This window comes from Geotrypetes seraphini, chromosome 1 (genome assembly GCF_902459505.1).
Source record: "Geotrypetes seraphini chromosome 1, aGeoSer1.1, whole genome shotgun sequence".
NCBI classification, from domain to species: Eukaryota; Metazoa; Chordata; class Amphibia; order Gymnophiona; family Dermophiidae; genus Geotrypetes; species Geotrypetes seraphini.
The window spans coordinates 209605427-209626830 of NC_047084.1; the positions used below are offsets into that span (position 1 = coordinate 209605427).

General features: G+C 42.2%; 1 protein-coding gene across 9 annotated transcripts in view; it reads right to left on the reverse strand.

Moving 5' to 3' along the window:
- EXOC1 (exocyst complex component 1) overlaps nucleotides 1-21404 on the reverse strand; it is a 119851-nt gene that overhangs the window by 24234 nt on the left and 74213 nt on the right. For all 9 annotated transcript variants that reach the window (XM_033944889.1, XM_033944880.1, XM_033944869.1 and 6 more), the window contains 3 exons: nucleotides 19638-19801; nucleotides 11124-11234; nucleotides 10346-10422 (listed from right to left, as the gene is read on the reverse strand). In XM_033944889.1, the coding sequence (XP_033800780.1) occupies nucleotides 10346-10422; nucleotides 11124-11234; nucleotides 19638-19801 (352 nt within the window). The remainder of the gene's footprint in view (nucleotides 1-10345; nucleotides 10423-11123; nucleotides 11235-19637; nucleotides 19802-21404) is intronic.

The following is a 21404-nucleotide window of genomic DNA, read 5'->3' on the forward strand; positions in this document are numbered from 1 at the left end:
TTGGTTGACTAATGGAGACCCAGCTGAAGAAAAAGATTTTGAATTTTCTAGAATCCAATCAGTCACAAAATTTGAGAGAATGTGATTTATTGAAGGAAAATCATGTCATATGAATCTGATTTCTTTCTTTGACTAGATGACCAGACAATTGGATCAAGAACATGTAGAATGTAATCTACTTCGATTTCAGCAAATCCTTTGATACAGTTCCTTAAAGGAGAGTTATGAATAAGTTAAGCAGACTGAAGTTAGTATCCAAAGTGGTGAAATGCATTTGAAACTGGTTGACTGACGGATGAGAGAGTAGTAGTAAATGGATTCCACTTAGAAGAAAGGAAAGTGAGTAGTGGAGTGCCTCAGGGATTGGTACTGAAGCTGATTCTATTTAATATGCTCATAAGCAACAATGCTGAAGTGTTAGAAGGAAAAGTTTGCATTTTGTAGATGAAATTGCAACAGAGCAAATACCCCAAAGAGAGTGGACAACATGAGAAGTGAGCTACAAAAATGAGAATGATTTAAGGTCTGGCAGTTAAAATTTAATTCAAAGAAGTGCAGAATGATGCACTTGGGGCACAGAAATCCACACACGATGTAAGAGATAGGGAACAAGATACTAATAAGCACATCTTAGGAGAGAGACTTCGGTGTCACAGTGTCTGCTTCATTGCCTTGAGATCTTTAATGTGAAAGGTAGATAGTTGTAACCAGAAGGATGCTAGGCTGCAGAGAGGCATAACAAGCAGAAGAAAGGAGGTGTTAATGCCCCTGGACAGGTCATTGGTGAGGTCCCCCTTGGAGTATTATGAATGGTTTTGGAAGCTGTTTCTCACTAAGGATGTAAAAAGACTTGAAGTAGCTCAGAGGAAGGCAACAAAAATGGCACAGGGTTTGTGCCAAAAGCTGTATGAGAAGAAACTTGACCTGAACTATACCTTAGACAAAGGAGGAATAAGGGAGCTATGGCAGATGTTTAAATATTTGAAAGGTATTAATATACAAAAATTATTTTCCAGAAATGCGAAAGTGGTAGACCCAGAGCACATGAATTGAAGTTGTAGGGTGGTAGACTTAGGAGTAACATTGGGAAGTACTTTTTAATAAAGCAGTTGGTAGATGCCTGGAATGCCCTCCTAGTGGAGAAGGTAGTAGAGACAACAATAGCTGAATTAAAAAATGCACAATTAAATGCAGAGGATCCCTTAGCAGTCCTTACACAGCAAATCTAAGATCAGTGCCGAGCAGAAGATCCCTATATAAGAAGAGAATGGCATAAAAAACAAAATTTAACAGTATTTAGATAGCAAATCCAAGGCCAGTGCCAGGCCAGCTTCTATAGTCTGTCTCAAAAATATGCATATTTTATATCATATGCTATGAGTACAGGTATTCTGTATCTCAATGGGAAAGGAGAAGAAATCTTAAGGTTGAAATTTGCAACATTGTTCGATTGTTGACTTAATTGGGTATCAAAAATGAATGCAAATATGCTACAACCAAAATGATAAAACTACTTTTCCAAGATTGCATAAAATATAAGTGTACATATGTGGTTGCCATGGTGGTGAATTGCTGACTCCACTATTTGTGATCCCAGACTTTAATCATGAAGAGTGTAATCTGTACAGAGTGGCGGGGAAAGCAGCTCTGGCTGCATTGTTGGGCAGACTGGATGGAACATACAGGTCTTTATTTGCAGTTATTTACCAAGCCACTGTACAAAAAACACCAATGTACAGTAGTTCTGACATTTATTTATTTATTTATTCATTCACTTTTCTATACCGTTCTCCCTAGAAGGTCAGAACGGTGAACATGAATTTATTTAGGTACTCAAGCATTTTCCTTTCTATCCTAGTGGGATCACAATCTTTCTAATGTACCTGAGGCAATGGGGGGATTAAATGACTTGCCCAAGGTCACAAGAAGCAGCGTGGAGTTGAATCCCCAACCTCAGAGTGCTGAGGCAATAGCTTTAACCACTGCGCCACACATTTTAAGAGGCACGTTGCCTAATCAATCATAATAAAACCCTAAAGCATGCATGTGTACTTCTAACGCCATGATCCCTGCCTCCGTGATCCATAGCTCCGTGGCAGAGACATGGTAGTACAGTATATGGCATGTGCGCACATTTGGCGCGTGCGGCGCTTGCACACTTGGCGGTTTGCGGCGAGTGTGCGCATGGCGATTTACATCACTTGCAGCGCTTCCCTAAACTTCCTCCAGCTTGCAGCGGTTTGTGTGCGCCGGTTGCCCTTTTCACTCTATACAACGTGATAAAAAATATGGAAAAAGGTAGGTGGGAGAAGGGACACGATAAACAGATAGGCAGGGGGCAGGGAGATAGACAGACAGAAATAAAGACAAACACACAGAAAGACAGGTAGGTTGGAGAAGGAGCACGAGAAACAGGCAGGCGGGGGCAGGGAGATAGACAGAAATAAAGGCAAACACACAGAAAGAAAGGTAGGTTGGAGAAGGAGCATGAGAAACAGGCAGGCAGGGGGCAGGGAGATAGACAGAGAGAAATAAAGAGAAACACAGAAAGACAGGGGGCCAGGGAGAGAAATAGAAAGGAAAAAAAAACAGACAGCGGCCAAGGAGAGAGACAGAAAGAAAAAAAAATCCCAACAGACAGCTAGTGGCCAAAGGAGAGAGACAGAAATAAAGCAATACAGACAGACAGTGGCCAAGGAGAGAAAGAGACAGAAAAAAAAGAAAGAGACAGATAGCGGTCAAGGAGAGAGACAAAAAATAAAAAAAGACAGACAGCGGTCAAGGACAGAGAGAGAGAGAGAGAGAGACAGAAAAAAAAGACAGACAGACAGATAGTGGCCAAGGAGAGAGACAGAAATGTTTGTATGGATAGCAGTTTGGAAGAAAATAGTGCCATTGAGATTGTTGCAGGAGAGAAGGATCTCATGAGATGAGATTTCTGAGACATTTTGGCCTTTTTAATTGCACCTATATGCCCCAATGGTACAGGGGTCTGCTGGAAAAATGGAAAAGCAAACAATTTTTGAGGCCCGCAGCATCCAACAACAAATAATTAAAACATATAAACTTAAAATTCATAAAACTATTTAAAGCCTGGAAATCAACCGTACAAAGGATATTAAAGCTCGCACGGTAAGTTTTCAGTACATTTTTTAAACTGCTAAGTCTACACATCTATTCTAGCAACCGTTAATCTAACGGATTTAAACACTAGTAATCTTATATACCTACAGTTAAAAATCACAGAAACTTGCCAAAAAGAAAAAAGAAAATTAAAACCTCTCAACTGGAACAGACAGAAAAAGAGACAGAAAGCGTATTTACAATTTTTACTGTTTATATGATAGTACAAAACAGAACTAAGAGAATGTCTATAACCTACCATTAATTCTCTCCCAGGAGCATAAAGCAATGTTGCTTACTTGTAACATGCATTTCCCATAGACACAAAGATCAATAAGGCACCTAAATGATGTCATCTGACAGCAACTGGATAGAAATGCTTTCTCATAGTTCAGAACCTGGTGGAAAGTTGAACATTTGTAATAGTCTCCTCAGCAGCTAAGTTCATTGTAAAGTTGCAAAAGGAAAATCTACTCTTAGTGAGATGAGTGGGATCATATGCCTTATCAATTTTGTGTCTACAGATATGAGCCAGGCCCACAAGTGCTGATGACAAAGTTTCTCAAAGTTGTTAAATCACAAGAGGATTGAAAATACAAGAGGACTTTGCAAAACTAGGCATCAAAATGGCAGATGACCGATGCGGTATACAAACCTAAGGATTAGATTAGATTAGATTTAATATGAGTAAGTGCAAAGTGATGCATGTAGGAAAGAGGAAGCAAACTATAGCTATATGATGCATGGTTCCATATTAGGAGCCACTGCACAGGAAAAGGATCTAGGTGTCATCGTTGAGGATATGTTGAAACCCTCAGCTCAGTTGCAGAAGTGGCAAAGAAAGCAAATAGAATGTTAGGGATATCAGGCAGGGAATGAAAACCAAAGATGAAAATGTCATAATGCCCTTGTATAACTCCATGGTGAGGCTGCACCTTGAATACTGTGCAATTTCAGTTGCCATATCCGCAAAAAAGATTAGGGCTGTACACTGATTAAAATTTTTAACTGCACAATTAAACACAATTAAAATTTTTAATTGTGCGATTGTGATTAAAAAGCATCCTTTGTAAAGCATAATATAGAGATAGCAGATATAAATTCTCAAAATTGACATATTTCAATTAAACTAAAAATCATTTATCTTACCTTTGTTGTCTTGTGATTTTCTTTCTAATCTTCATATTTCTTGACTCTGATTCTGCTTCTCTGTGCTCTCAACATAGTTCATACGGCAATAGCAGATCGCTGGGAGGGATGGGGGCAGCGGCACCAGCATCTTGCCGGAAGGATGTGGGCAACGGCACCAGCAGCTCACTGGGGGCAGTGGCACCAGCAACAGCACTAGCAGCACTCTGGGGGGAAGGAGGCCAGTAGTTCCAAAATAGAGGGGGAGCAGGACTATTAAGCAGGGCTGATGTTAGACCTGCTAGGGCCTAGGGCAGAAATTAAGGGGACCCCCAAATTCCTCTCCTTCTGGTCCCTCCCCAATTTCCCCACCCACCAAAGCTCTTCCATCCAGTATTGCTCTCTTCCTCCCCTCCATCCCTGGGTCCACCATCTTTTCCTTTCTCTTCCTAACTGCCCTTCCCATCCAGCATCTCTCCTTTCTTACTCCTCTTTCCCTCCCTCCCACTACCCCAAATCCACCATCTCTCCCTTTTTCTTCCCAAATACCCTCCCATCTAGCGTCTCTCCTTTGCTCCTCCTTCCCTCCCTCTCCACCACCCCTAGGTCCACCATCTCTGCCTTCCACTTCCCAAATACCCTCTCATCCTGCATCTCTTCCTTCCAGGACATTAGGGGGGGGGGGTCAAGCAGGGCAGCTCCAGGACCAGGCCTGTAGGCGGGATGTCCTTCTCCTCTTCCCCTCTCTCCCCCCAACAAATTCACCATTTATAATTCAAGAGGATTGCTAGAGCAGTAGCTGTTGTCTGTGTGTTATACAAGCAAACAACACAAGCACAACAGCTGAGCCCATATAAAATAAAACCAAAGAAGTCCTTTGCAACTGAGCCAGGACTTTTTGGGGTTCAAATATTGTGCTCACACAACACATGCTCAAAAACTGGGGCAAAAAAACAAAAAATAGACCCCCCTCCCACAGACAGCTATTCCTCGGGAGCCAGCCAGCGTCCCACCAATGCCTTGACCAGACCTCTAGTCCGTGACCAGACCTCCATCATGCTGACACCCCCCTCCCCTGTACTTTAAAAAAAAAAAAAAAAAGACAGGAGGGATGCCCACTCCCTTCTGTTATAGTCCAGGCGCCCTCCTCACCTGGTCAAACAGCCTCCCAACCCTCCCTGTACCTTTTTTAGAAGACCTGGCAGGAAGGATGCTCACTCTGTCCTGTTGGCAGGCCCACCTCTTCTTTTTTTATTTATATTTTACTAATATTTGTTACATTAATAACAAAAATCAGGAAAAGCAAAAGGAAAAAAAAAAACCCCACAAAAAATAATATCAAAATAAAACTTGTTCCAAGTCCACATTAAGGGAGACTGCTCAATACAGAAAGTAAAAATTTATATAGAAAAACAATATATAATCATCCTTTGCAAGCCAAATGATCAAATCCTATATGTCCTTAAACTTCTTCAACAATTACATTAGTATCTGTAAATTTCAGTGAAACCTTATCAATCAAAAAATTCTCCAGTTGTGACGGATCTACAAAAACAAATTTATCAGCTTTAAAGTTAACGATACATTTGCAAGGGAATTTAAAAAAATAAAAGTAGATCCAACAGCTACAACTTTAGGTTTAAGCTGTAAGAACTGCTTTCTCCTATGTTGTGTCTGTCTGTTTTGTCATACTTCATTTAGATAGATATATATATTTGTATTTTATGAATTACTAATAAGCACTGCGCACTTTGCATTTCTTTTATTATTTATTAAGTATTTACCTTTCATCACTTGCACTTTATACACAGGTACTGTTTTTGTCTACTGTATGGTTTACTATTTTTATAGCATAATTTATTTATTCTCTTATTTATTTATTTCTATATTTATTAGGAGGGTCTTTGTTTATTGGGTGGTTCTTCAGGGTATGTATGTATATATTTAGCCTTTCAACCCCTTCTCCTTGGTGCAAAAGTCTATTGTGTTTGTTTTGGGAGTGCTATTGGATTTACACATTTATCAATTTTGTATGGACTACATGATGTATGAGGCTATTCTCATTTAGACTACGGTCTGGTGCTGGTCACCTTTTGATATATTGCCTGAGCCAGAGGTTTTCATTGATCTATCAAGGGCTCATACTGATGTCCATCATTTACAAATTCACAGATCTGTTTCACTCCTTTAGACTTTTTTGTTCCAAGAACAAGGTGTGTTAGCCAATTCTTTAGTGTTGTCATATTTTGGTTATTATTGGCTACTATTTAATTAGGGTTACATTATTGTGTCTGTCTGGACACATCAGGGAAAATCATTAATTGTTGTCCACAAAACAAAGCTTGTTTATTCACAAAGTACAATTTAAGTACAAGTTGTTTTTCAATTTCTGATTTAAATGTTACCAACAAGATTGCTCGTTTTGTAATCACATCCTTAGAAGATTCTAGAAACTGGGAAATATTTAAACTGTCTGGAGATACAATCTTATCTAATAGGCCCACCTCTTCAAAGGTGGAGGGGTTGTCAGTAGGGTTGTGGGTGGGCTTGGCCCAATGGGGGGCCTCGGGGGCTGAGAATGGAAGGGTGGGGTTATCCAGAGGGCTCAGGGAGAGAGGGAGGAATCAGCGGGCTCTCCATGCTGGATGATCTGATCGTGCCAGTGGAATTTCTGATCAGATGAGCCGTCAGAACTAGTGGCTTCGGGGAGTCCTGTTAGCTCAGCTGATCAAGGATTCCCCTGCCACTATCAGCTCAGCCAGCAAAGAGAGCTGCAACAGCGGGCATGTTTTTTATTGATGGAAGGGATTGGGGTGGAGCTGTGCCTAACGCTTGTTCTTCTGAGCAAATGCCAGGTACACTTCCTCCTCCTTTTTATCAGTGATTCTCTGCACAATAGCATGCATATAATTTGCATTATTTTGTGCTGAGAATCACTAGAAAGAAAAAAAAATCACTCCCACCACAGTATTTTTTACCTCTGATGTAAGAGCTTCAAGCATCAAGGTCTGCGTTAATCTTGTGAAAAAAATTTAATGGCATTAAACAATTAATATGCTAATCGCATTATTACTGTGTTAAATGTTCAGCCCTAAAAAAAGATATAGGGCTACATCAGACATGGGCAAACTATGGCCCGCGGGCCATATCCGGCCTGTTTGGGTTTTTTAAGCTGGCCCGCCAACTGCAAGCCCAGCTTCCATTCTTCCTTCCCTCCCTCCCATTCCTTGTGCAGCACCCGCCCCCACCGCACAGCCGAACCCCCGCTGACCCTCCATCCATCCCTCCAATCCGAACCCCACCCCTCCACCCCCAGCAGCAGGAGAGATGCCCACTCTCTCCCACCACAAACAACACCCTCACCCTGCAGCGGGAGAGATGCCCGAGGCTGGAAGATTCTCACTGCCTGTTAAGGAATGGTTATACAGAGCTTTGTAAAGAGGCAACTGTTAAAAAATAATAGGAGGCACGAATATTGACAAAATAGGAGTTTCCTGGAATGTTTCAGAAATCAGATATAGATTGCTGATGTGTTTAAATGAGTAGAAAAAAGCATGCAGGCATGCCTTTAAGAATAAATTTTCCAATCTACTGAAGATTTCTAAAAGTTGTAGGTGTGGTAGGGATGCATTTGAGTGGAAGATAGGAAGTGGGGTGCATAGGCAGGGTGTGTGTGAGTGGGGACTATACATCTTTGTGTAGGTATGCTGGGGGCAGGTATGCATGACATGTGCAGAGGGTGTTGATAAATTGTGATATGTTATGTGTGTGGAGTATGTTAGAGAGGTATGCCTGCATGTAAGGTCAGTATTGTGTGCATGTGTATGTAAAAAGTGCAACTGTGTAAGGGGGGTAGGGCATCAGTTATTTTCCTTGTATGCTTGTGTTGGGGGGGTTTCCTGGAAGTCTCAAAATATTGGTCTGATAGTTTTGGCTACCCAGCTTGTTAAATGGCATTTATATTTACTCCCTGCAAGAGCAATTTTGGTGAATTCTGTCCCTTCTGTAAAGCATTATTGTGCCTACAGACAGACAAACACAAATTTCTCTTATGCAACTCTTCACAACATTCTATTTGTGGAAAAGCATAAAATGGAAAGCCTGAGGAAAACTTCTCGTGATAAGTATAAACTGAGACGGCATTCATGCATAAAGCTCCAGTTTCAAGAAAAGATAAAATTAACACTGGTGTGAAGGAACAATTATTGTTTCCTCTTTTTTTCTTCATTTGAAGTCTGAACACCAATCACCTATATAACTCTTTTTCGATTGCAAAGCCTGACTGAGGATCCATGATGGTGTCGAGGACAGATGCATAGCGCAGAGCTCTCCTTTTGATTAGACTCTGAATACTTGCCAAAGTTTACCTCTTTCTTTTTCTTCTTGGTTGATTTTTCTGCGATGGGGAAGCGGAAGGGAAGTACCCGGCCTGGTTCTCCAGTAGCTGGGAACTCAAGGCATCTAGTTCAACCTACCATCGAAGAAATGCAGATGCAGCAAGTGACAGAGGCAATGTCGACCTCGGGAGGGAAGCCAAACTCAACGGCAAACCTTAGTTCTGAACGGGTCTCACTGAGCCTGAATCAGAAGCAGGCTCCTCTTCAACATGGAAGGGAAAGTTCCGTGGAGATAGAAGTGGCACATCCTCCCAAGGGGAAAGGAAGCTGTCTAACCATGAAGGAGCAGCATGAGGGAAACCGATGATTGAGGGGGACCCCACTGGAGCCCTGGCATCAGCACTCCACGTGAAGGCTGGAGAGATTTCTTCCACTGAAAGAACATGGTAAAGCCTGCTATTGTCAATATTAACAAATTGTGGAGGGCTATCTAAGTCAAGGACTCCAATTTCAGAAAAGCAGTGACAGAGTTACAAAATGATTGTGGCTCTATCAATTCCTTGATAAACACCCAGGGTGAAGTGCTACGAGAACAAGGTGAGAGTATAAAAAGACATGAAAAACAGACCTTACAAGTGGAAATTATTAAAGAAAGATCTTATATTCAGAAAAAGTTAGAATCTATGGAAAACAGAGGAAAAATAATTTGAGAATGTTAGATTTTCCTAAATCTCCAATTGTGTTACCAGTTGAAATGGTATGAAGATATCCGAAAGAGATTTTATTATTTCCAAATGAGAATTTACCACCAAAGCTGAGAGCTTAATTTATCTCCATGAGGAATAAATTAGCTAATTCTACTCCTACTGAAATAGTTGGGGCAGATGGTGGTGAGATGAATCTAATTTTCTAAAAATTGCATTGGAAATAATTACTGAGAGAACTACTCTCATAGTGATGTTTGCTTTGGAATTTGATAGAGATTTAATTCTTCAGACTTATTTCAGACATATGAATGAACATTTTCTCGGTTCATTAGTACGTTTGTTTCCTGATATATTTCAAGTGAAACAGAAAAGAAGAAAGGACTGTTTGGCATATAGGTCAAGAGTTCAAGCATTGGGTGCATCCTTTATATTAAAATTTCCTGCAAAATTTTGTGTATCACTGGAGGGAAAAGTTTTCTCTTTTTTGAACCAAAGCAATTGTTGGATTTTATTGTGGCTAAAGAAAAAGGGGGGGGGGGAAGTAATGATAGGAATGATAACTCTATCCACAATTTAAAACAAACTGGCTGTCGACATTGTCTTCCAATGCTGTCCTCAGTTATATAATTCTTTGAAAACTTTTTTCCTTTCTTGGGTTATACAAGTTGTGGACTAAATAATTAATATTATTTCTTATATTTGGTGAATTTTAGCACCACATAATCATGTGGCGTTTATTATTTCCTAATCTGTATTCAAGTATTGTATGCTTATCTTTATCTGAAAATTGATAAACAAAGAAATGAAAAAAAAAAAGAACAATTTTTGTTTCTAGTCTTTGACAAATTGTTGATCCTCTAATAAATGTCTCAACAATTTATTATTCATTATAAATCTAAATTAAAGTCAGCTAGAAGTAATGGATATAAGACTGGATTAATGTGGATACCATACCTAGTACCAATTGTATTTTATCAACTACAAAAAAACTGCTATAACCTTTCAAGCCTGAGGATGAACATGGTAATGGTTTACAAGAGAAGTACATACTCTGATGATATTGATAGCTGTCCACCAGGAGTGTGTGGTCGGGATGAAATTCCACCATCCATTTCCAGTGTGTCAACCTGTAAGAGTTACCTTGGTGTTTTAGCAAAATAAAACCAATGATTTGGCTCTCTCAGATTAACTGCTAACTTAACTCCTTAGAGCATAGTTACTTATGGAAAGCAAAAGAAACTCTGTGGAGTGACGATGTTCCTTAAAAGGACTTTATTGTAAATGTCCATAATATGCCAACACTGGAAATCTGCTGTGCTCACTCAGAAAAATAAAAGTTAGGAGAAAGGCATGCTTGAATGGACTGACATACCCTGAAGACAGATAGCATTATCTGAGAATGAGAAAAAACGGTGAGAGATGAAAGAATGGGGACAATATGAAATATATACTGTACTTTCTTCATACTTTTCGTAATGTAATAGAAAAAACAATTCTAACTGCATACCCAGTGCTGAGAAAACACATTCAAAATATGATGTAAACCCATTATGTGTCTATAAAAGATCTAATCCTTATTATCTATCTTACAAAGCCACAACAGAACTAATGATTAAATAATTTATAGAACATGTCCATTCATTTTTTTTTCCTTTGTTCAGATGATTATAAATCATTTTATCATTGCTCTGTGGTAAACTCATTGGCGCCAGCAGTTACTGTGTGCCCAATTAATGGTAGGGCAACCCAAACATTGGAAAAAGATTCAAGCTTTGCTATTCATAGAATATGATAGCATAGCTTTATGGAACAGGAAGTTGAGACATACCGTTGTGGTTCCAGGTAAATTTTGATGTTGAGGCAGCTTGAAAAATTTGCTTATGAAATCTTGCTCTGCCAGACAAAGGGGCTCCAGTTCACTTAAAACTTGTTCAAAGATCTGTAAAAAAAAATTATGAACATAATAACTCTAAAATTCTGTAGCATAACATATTTATATAATCATACATATAGAATTTATTTCTTGTTAATATAGTTCTATAAATATTCATATTCATTCATATCATTAATATACACTTAGTCCAGCGAATTCCCAGTTTTTTTCATATCGTAGGAAAAATAGCTTACAAAAAAGCTGAAAACTTGCTAGACTAAGAGGGACATAATCAAAACTTTAAAAGTCCAAAAACCTGCCTATATTGGCACTTGGACATCCTAATAGCAGGGACGTCCAAGTGCCGAAAATCAAAACAAACTTTTTGGACATTCAGCAACATTTTTAAGCTGCTGTGTGTCCAGAGCTCCAAGGGGAGTATTGGGAGGTGTGTTATGGGTGGGCTTCGGGCGGGCTTAAACCTGGGCTCCTGAAGCAATAATTGAAGTTTTCCCAGGAAATCCTAGGTTGAACTTGCATGCAGGGACACTCTCAGAGCCGAAGAGCTTCCCGGCAAAGAGACAGGGTCCTGTACCCCCCTGCTTGTTTACATAATACATCGCCATCTGGTTGTCCGTTCGCACCAGGACCACGCGATCCTGAAGCAAATGTTGAAAGGCTACCAAAGAATTGAAAATCGCCCGAAGCTCCAGTAGGTTGATAGAGCAGCGACGGTCGACGCTGGACCAAAGACCCTGAGTACGGAGACTGTCAAGGTGAGCCCCCAGGCATACATGGAGGAGTCCATTGTTAGGACCTTCTGCGGCAGGGGCGCCCGAAAGAGAAAATCTCTGGAAAGATTGGAAGAGAGCATTCACCAGCGGAGCGACCGCTTCAAGGAGGGAGTCACCGCAATGTGTTGAGAGGCGGGATCCCGAATCTGTCTCCACTGGGACGCCAGGGTCCACTGAGGAACTCAGAGGTGAAGTCTGGCAAAAGGAGTCACATGAACGGTGGAGGCCATGTGCCTCAGCAGAATCATCATATGCTTGGCCGAAACCGTCGACTGAAGGAAGACTCTCTGGCATAGGTGAACGAGGGCGTCCAGACAAGGCTGAGGCAGAAAAGAGCGGAGGCGAACCGTGTTCAGCACCGCACCTATGAACTGTAGAGACTGAGAGGGACACAATTGGGACTTGGGGAAGTTGACCTTGAAGCCCAGACGCTGAAGGAACGTAATAGTCCGTTGGGTCGCTGCAGTAACCTCCGGCCTGGATGGTACTTTGATGAGTCAGTCGTCGAGGTACGGGAACACTTGAAGACCTTGCGTCCGCAGGGCCGCCACCACAACGCGAGGCACTTCATAAAGACCCTTGGGGAAGACGTAAGGCCGAACAGGAGGACTCGATACTGTAGATTGAGGTCTTCCACTTGAAATCGAAGAAATCTGCGAGAGGTCGGATGAATCAGGATGTGAGTGTAGACCTCTTTGAGATCCAGTGAGAATAACCAGTCCCCCTTGTCCATCAGGGGATACAACGTGGGAAGAGAGAGCATGCGGAACTTCTCCCTGACCAGGAATTTGTTCAACGCCCTGAGGTCCAGGATAGGATGAAGGTCCCCAGTCTTCTTGGGGACTAGAAAGTACCGGGAATAAAACCCGGTGCCCTGTTAACGCAAAGGGACCTCCTCCACCGCCCGAAGGCGAAGGAGGGCTTGAGCCTCTTCAAGAAGAAGGGGAAGTTGCGACCTGTTGGAAGGACACTCTCTTGGAGGCAGGTCCAGATGCAGTGTTCCCTCTAAGGTGAGCGCATGAGCGATCGCTCACTATTTTCAGTGGTGTCGCTCATACGCTTTCCCCTGTCGCTCACTCGAGGGAGGTGAGAGGAAGCAGCTGCAGCGGCCTGTATTTTCCAAAGTTGAAAGATGCAGCGGCGGCTCCTCTCAAGATCCCCGACTGCATCGGACTTCGTGAGAGGAGCCGCTGCCACGTCTTCAGTGGCTATCAAGGAGGAGGGGGGGGGCGGTCCGCCCCGGCTGTGCACATCCCCTAAGGCTGCAGTCGGAGAGGAAGTTCGGGCCAGCCAATCGCTGCCTTGCTGGGCGGATCTTCCTCTCCAATGGCAGAATTGACGTCGGGGGAAGCAGAAAGAGCTTGGAGCAGCCGCGGCGGTGGCTTTGGAGCCTGTTTCCCCCCCGATGGTTGCGGAGGTGGTTTTGGGGCCTGTTTCCCCCGATGGTTGCGGCGGTGGCTTTGGGGCCTGTTTCCCCCGATGGTGGCAGCAGTGGCTTTGTGGAGGGTAGGGAGCAAGAAAGGGGGTAGGCAGGGAGACAGAAGGGAAACAGAAAAAAAGAAAGGGGACATCAAGAGGAAAAAAAAAAGAAAGAAAGGGCAAGGAGAGAGGAAGAAAAAGTTAGGGGAGGGAATGAGGTCTGGAGGAGAGGAAGCATACAGGCTGAAAGTAGGGAAGAAAGATTGGATGCACAGTCAGAAGAAGAAAGTGCAACCAGAGACTCATGAAATCACCAGACAAGGTAGAAAAAATGATTTTATTTTAAATTTAGTCATCAAAATGTGGCAGAATTTATATATGCTGTCTATATTTTGCACTATGGCCCCCTTTTACTAAACCGCAATAGTGTTTTTTAGCGCAGGGAGCCTATGAGCGTCGAGAGCAGCGCTGGGCATTTAGCGCAGTTCCCTGCGCTAAAAACTGCTATTGTGGTTTAATAAAAAGGAAGGGGGGTATATTTGTCTATTTTTGTATGGTTGTTACTGAGGTGACAATGCATAGAGTCATCTGCTTTGTCCTCTTTGAAAACAACCCAGAATAGGAATGATAATTAACATTTTCTCAGCGTATAGTGTGCTTTGTGTTTTTTAATTTTATTGTTGGTAGATCATTTTGACTTGGTCATTTTAAAGTAGCTCGCAAGCCCAAAAAGTTTGGGCATCTCTGAGTTAGAGCGTTGAAACTGTGTATTTCTATTTTATCCCCCCTTTTACAAAACCGTGGAGCGTTTTTTAGCGCCAGCCGTGGTGGTAGCAGCTCTGATGCTCAGAATTCTATGAGCGTCAGCGCTGTTACCTTCGTAGCTAAAATTCACACTACAGTTTTGTAAAAGGGGGGAGAGGTTAGTTTGTGATGACATATTCCATACTAGGCAAAGGTGTTTTCTGTGTTCTGTGTGTTCGAAAGACATGGTTTTCTGTTAGGATTGACGGTGTAGGATTGATCTGTGCTGGTCTGGCTTGTTTAGTTTTACAATGGGTGTATTGATATACTGCTCACTGCAATATGTAAGATGCTGCCTTTTCCTAGGTACTCATGTGTGACGTGGCTTGTTACTAAAAATCATGTTTTTCGTACAGATGGGGGGGGGATGCCAAAAAATGATGGGCCCCAGGTGTTACATATGCTAGGTACGTCACTGTATGTAAAGATACCAGAAAACTGGCAAAGCAAAACTTTAAGTAAATTGTTATTCTTCTAAGTTTTGAGTATTTAACCCTCCCACAATCTCACGGGCACTCGTTTCAAGTTTCAAGTTTATTGAGATTTTGATTTAAACGCAATATCAAATATTTTCAATGCGTATAACAAAAATAAATTTGGGGAAATAAATAAAACCATTTGAACAATAAACATACAAACATATCCATAGATGATTAAAAATACATAAGGAGTACAAGGATAAACTACATTTGTTTAAAAATGCGTCCTCCGCGCCTGCTCATAAATTTGTGGAGTATGTAATTTGTCGCTCACGCATATTTTTTTTTTTGCACACACCTCATCAATCCTTAGAGGGAACATTGGTCCAGAGGCGCCGCCAGGAACTGAAGGGAGTATCCCTCCCGGATGACGGAGAGGACCCAGTTGTCCGATGTAATCAGTTCCCACTGGGGACAAAAAAAGTTGAGACAGCCTCCGATGGGTAGAGGAAAAGGCTCAGTGACGAGAGGGGGCGGCATGCTCACACCATGATAGTCAAAAGGATGGCACAGGAGCCCGAGGCTTCTGGGGGGCCCGCTGCTGCTGTTGACGCCTGGGCAGCAGGCGGGAAAAAGCCGGCGTAGACTTCTATGGATAGCGCCGGGGTGGTAACTTGTACACCTTAGGAGGAGTAGGTTTTACCTTGGGCATTTAGTGGCCATCTCGATGGAGTCATCGAAGAGCTCGTTGCCCAAGCACGGGAGATTCGCTAGGCGGTGCTGCAGATTCGGGTCCATGTCAACGATGCATAGCCAGGCCAGACGACACATGGCAACAGCAAAGGCTATGACCCTTGAGGATAATTCAAAAGCATCATAAATAGCCTGGAGCATATACAGGCGAATCTGTGACAGCGAATCCTGAAGCCGGTGGAAGTCCGACCAGCGGTGGGCAGCCAAATCATCCTGGAAAGACGGCATAGATTTGATGTAGTGCTTGAGATAGGAAGTGACATTGAAATTGTAATTCAGGACCCAGTTGGCCATCATCGAATTCTGGTATAGGCGCCGGACAAACTTGTCCATAGTATGGCCCTCCCTGCCCGGCGGAACAGCTGCATAGACCTTGGAGGGGTTAGATTTCTTAAGGGAAGACTCCACAACCAAGGACTGAGCCTTTTCAAACCCATTGCACGGGACTGTCCGATAGCGGGATTCCATCTTGGACGGTATAGCAGGAATAGCATACGGTGTCTCCAAATTCTGGAAGAAAGTCTGCTTCAAGACTGGATTCAAGGGGAGACGTAGGGATTCCCTCGAAGGATGAGGGAGTTCCATCTCCTCCAAATACTCCCTGGTATATCTGGACTTAGACTGGAGGTCCAGCTGAAGGGCCTTACCCATGTCCACCACGAATCTGGTGAAGGATGAAGTCTTAGCAGAAGAGTGCCCTTCCAGGGGTGAAGAGGACCTGGACTTCAGGGCAGCAGAGAAAGAGGGAGAGGCCTCCCTCGAATACTGCGCCAGCACATCAGTGTCAAAAAGCAGGGACGCCGAGGAAGCTCTGCTAAGAGACAAGGGAGGCGTCGACAAATGCTTGCGTTTAGCCTGCCTGGAAGGGGTCCGAGGAACGGAAACCCAGGGGGCAACCCTCGGTGAGTTCAGGAAGGAAGAGACCTTCCGACGTGGCTGCAAGGAGGGGGGTCCTTGACCTGCCTCGACTCGAGGACTGAAGAGGCACAGAAGACAGCCTAGATGGGCCTCAAGGTGCGCGGCGCCAGGGAGGGAAGTCTCTAGGTCATTTAGCCGACCGCCGCTTCGACGGCAAGGCACGCTTGGAACGGTGCCCCGATCGATGACGGGCAGGCGGAGAAGCCTGCCTCGAGAGAGCAGGTGAAGAATCACTTGAGGACAATCGGCGAGAGCAACGCTGCTTGTCTCGGGGCCCCTCGGTGCGACGCTCAGGCAGGTTTACAAGGAGCGAAGTCGAGGCCGGGGCAATCTGGGCCAAAACAGAGGAGTTCTGCATGGTCAAGATAGCCTTGAGCATGTCCTCGAACATCGGCACGAGACCAATAGATGTGGGCAGACAGGTGCAGCAGTGCGCTCCAACGAGGGCGACCTCGAGGTAGAGTATTCCCGGAGCTTGGAGGCACGCTTTGGAGGAGGTCTCATAGAGGCTGGCAGGACTGTACTTATTGCCTGGGATGCCAGAGATTCTGTGGAAGGCTTCTTCGGTAGCTGAGCTGAACCTGAGGAAGAAGAGACTTACCGAGGCCGAGGTCTTAGCAGCCGGGGCCGCCGAGGCCTTTGCAGCCAAGGGGGACTTGCACAGAGCTGAGGCCTTCGAGGTCGAGACCAAGGTCGAGGCCAAGACCGAGGTCAAAACCGGGGTCGAGGTCTTGTCAGCCGGCTGATCCATGCCCCCGAAGATCTCAGCAATCTTGGCCCACCGCTGTCGAAGAGCCCGAGGCTGGAGAGTGGCACAACGCAGGCAGGAGTCGGTAGGGTGGTCAAACCCCAAACAGAGGATACACCAACAGTGCGGGCCGGTAATCGAGATCACTTCTTAAACCCGGTAACAGGCCGGGACTTAGGTAGAAAAAATGGCCGCAGCCGCACGAGGCCAAGCGGCCAGGCGACTGATCGAAGAAAAACAACAAACGAAGCCGCGGTACAAGAAGGCACTTAGGATCAAACGCAGAGAAGAGAGACAGGGCTTTCTGGCTCCACGGAAAACTAAGAACTGAGGCCACGCTGAGGAGATGCGCCCCCTAGCTGAGTGGGAAGGTACATGCGCATGCGCGGTGCAGCACTAGCAAACTTTAAGATCTTCAATCAAGTTTGCTTGAAAAGCTGTCTGCGACAGGGCTCCATGGATGATGTCACCCACATGTAGAGAATATGCTGCCTGCTTGTCCTAGGATAAATAAAGTAATGGGGAGTAGACTGAAGATGGAAGGGAATGAAGGGTAGATAAATGAAGATGGAAATTTGATAGGCAGCTGAAAAGTAAAGAAGAGAAGGGAGAAAGAAGGTGAAATTTGAGTGGACCAAGGTAGAAACAAAAAAAAAAAAAAGGGAGGAACAAGGTAAACAGAAAGCTCAATATCTCAGCGGAAGTTGCAGTGAGAAAAGGACAAGAAAGAGAAGAGACAAATGGATAGCAGCTGGTTGAAGTAGAATTTGTGGAACACAGGAAAGCAAAAGCAAAAAAGAAAAGCAGGAACCAACTTGCTGAAAAAATAAATGTCTAGACAACAAACGTAAAAAAGACCCCAACATTTTATTTTCAATTTACTGACTGAATTATGTTAGCTTTGGGAAATGTCTTTGTATTGTGTTTGAAGTAGAGCTGTAAAGGACTTTTATGTATTTCTAAATCTGTATATTCTGATAAAGTCATAAGATTTACAGTACTACTATGACAGTATAGATCTTAACTGTATATCACTTCTGTTATGACTTTATCCGGATATACAGATTGAGAAATACATAAAAATCCTTTACAGCTCTACTTCAAATTTATCTTTTGATGAATGATCGTAGGGTTTTTTTATTTTTGCTTATTTACCCATTTTCTGTCAGGTTTACTCAATTATCTGCAAATGGGCATGCTTTATTTTCTAGTCCTTCCCTGAAATCATCTATAGAACTTTCAAGAAGACAAGGGCCAGCATTAGCACCCCATTGGACATTTCCCTTCAACAAAGCAGACCCTATCAACTACCTCTTTTGAGTCATATTGCTCAACTAGCTTCTTATTCCATTTATACAAATTTCCTTTAACTTTCAGGCTGGCTAACTTGTCCACAAATCTATTGTCAAAGGCTTTACTGAAATCCAAATAAGCCATATCTATTGCACTCCCTTCTCTGCTCACTTCAAAAAAAAGAAATCATATTTACCCTTGGTTAAACATACGATACTGTAATCACCGATTTCAAGATATTGAACTATTCTATCCTTCATTTTCAATGTCTTGAATACAAGAAGTTCTTCTCAAGCAGCTAGTTAAGGTGCTCTCTTATGATGAGATGGCATGAAACTATTACTGAACTAAAATAGAAAATAAGGAGTTCAATCATAATCAACATATACATTTTATTGTACCCCACATTGATCTGCTTTTCAGACAAAGGCAGATTTAGTAAATTTTAATAAATGATGAATGATACTAGAACAAGGGTAGCAGATTTTAGAAGATCTCTTTAATAAAATGGATAACTGATCTAAGACATACAAAAGAGGTACACACAATTAAAGAAGTGTCTAAATGGCAGCAAATTTTTGTGTGTCAGGCATATTAGTAGTAAGAGAAATATAATTAAATGATTCTCAGTTCAGCAAAGAAATGAGAGCAAAAATAATAGCATTTATGAAATATACCCAAAAGAAGGCAATCAGGTGAAATACTAGATGAAATAAAAAGCAAGAAAGGCAGTTAGATAGACAAAAGCTCAGAGAGAGGAGTATATTGCCCAATCAGTATAAGCAGAGAATAAAACTTGATTCAAATATATAAGGGAAGAGAGGAAGTCTAACTGGAAAATAAGATCAAAATGTAGAAAAAGAGGAATGGGCCTGGTGAAAAAGGAGAATCATATGAAAGCAAATATTATAAATATTTCAATTCAATGTTGATGCTAAGAGAGAGTGATAGACCATAGGCTGGGACATAAAAGAATGGAGTGTAAGCATATTACCATTTGCTGAGGAGGTAATATTCAAAGTACTTGCTCAGTTGAAAGTAAATAAAGCTATAGGACCTGATGGGATACATCCCATGATATCGAAGGAGCTGTATTCCTCACAGTTGTGTTTACCTTATTACTTGAAACAGGAGAGGTTGCAAGAGTCTGGAGAACAGCAGGGAAAAAGGAGGAGGAAGCAGAAGACTACAGGCATAAGTATGCCTTAAGCAGATTCACATTTAAAACCAAAATGTTTATCAGCTTGTACACTTAGCTATCTATGGTTTAAGGCCATTACAAATGTGAACTACTGTAATACTTTGATGAATTTTATTTTACCTTATCAAATTTTGTTCTATCAGCCACATCAAGGTCTGAGGCAGACATGTTTCCCATATCCAGCAGTGATGATGACTGAGACCTGCGACTCCCTGAGCTCTGCACAGAGAGTTTATTGAGGCTGGATGTAGAACCTGTTAATTTTCCAGAACTTCCATGAAGACCTGTGGGATGGTGATTTCATGTAAGACACTGATATACATTTCAAAGTAAATATATTGCATTCCCTACATATGCAAAAAAAAAACAACAACAAAAAACCCCAACCCAAATACACCTTATAATTATTGGCAATGGAAAATGCAACATTTAGAACCAGACAGTTGGTTTGATAGATTCTTCATGGCCTATACAAAACAAAAAAACAATGATCTATGATGAAAAAAGCTTAATGAAGATGTGCCATTCTTATTATTTCAGCCTCATAAAATTCAGTTCCTTCTTATAGCCAGTGTTTGAAAAAACAGAAGCTTAAACTGAAACTAGTTAAGCACATAGATAGAACAAAAACTTGTGTCTTGGCTCTTCTGGTGATTTTTGGGGTACTCTTCCTTAACTACTAACAGAGAAAGCAGGAAACTTCACTTTCCAATAGCATATTTTCAGTGTGTATTTGTAAAGTACTTCACTAAAGTTATAATTTTTAGCATTATTGGTTCTTTATAGTACGAGCTAACATAGTTATCAATAACATATGTGATTATGTCCCAATAAATAAAATGGGACCTGTGGTAAAGTAATGTCAATTAATGGTAATAGTGCATGCTAATAACTCTAGATAGCTGGGGAGCAGGTAGCTGTAACTTGCCTGCCTGGTAAGAAGGTAATGGACTTCATGCCATCACCTAAATAGGATTTTAGAAAGAGCTGGGGAGAACCAGCTGGGTGGTACATGTGAGTATGAAGGATATCAGAAGATGAATGAAGGATGTTCTGGAGGTCAAAATATAGCCTTCCAAGTAGGGATACTTAAATCCAGAACCTTCAGGAAAATAGTCTCAGAAATGCTACCAGTTAAACACATAGGATGCCAAAGGTTGACTGACATCCAAAGTATCAGTGCATGGATGAAATGATGGTACAGGGGGTCAAGAGCTTTACATGGATTAGGAAATGGGGAAATGAATGGGGGATAAAAACAGAATGCTCTAAATTAGATCATGAGATAAAATATGGTTTGGAATAAGGTTATCTTCAAAGAACTTTAGAATATACTGTTGTAAAGAGTATATGAAAAAAAATCCAAGATAGAAAAGGATGGATCAAATAAAGGCAGCTGGGTATGTGGCTTTGGAAAGAAAACAGACAGAACTATGGACTGGTTGAGGTTGAATTCTGAGTCAACTTTGAACAGGAATTTTGAATGAGTTTGAAGAATGGTAGAATCTTGTGTAGGGAGGATCTGACACCAGAGCTTGAAGTTCATTCACACAGTGTGCTAGAGGTGAGGGCAATGAGGAAAATGACTTTCCATGTAAGAAGTTTGAGAGAGCATGATGTAAGCAGCTCAAAGAAAGATTTCATAACAACAGATAGTCCATGTTAAGAGCCCAAGCAACAAGTGGAAGTTTGATAGGTGATTTTCTGTGGAATAGGCCTGTGGAACCAGGCTACCAAGGGATATACAGAAATATGTTGTCCAAGGAGAGTGAAATTCACTGATAGCATCTAAACCAAATTGGTTTTTAGACCAGAGTTAGTCTGGTGGAGAAGGTAGTCTAGTATGGACATTAGTGGATATGTGACAGATTCCAGAGAATGCAATAC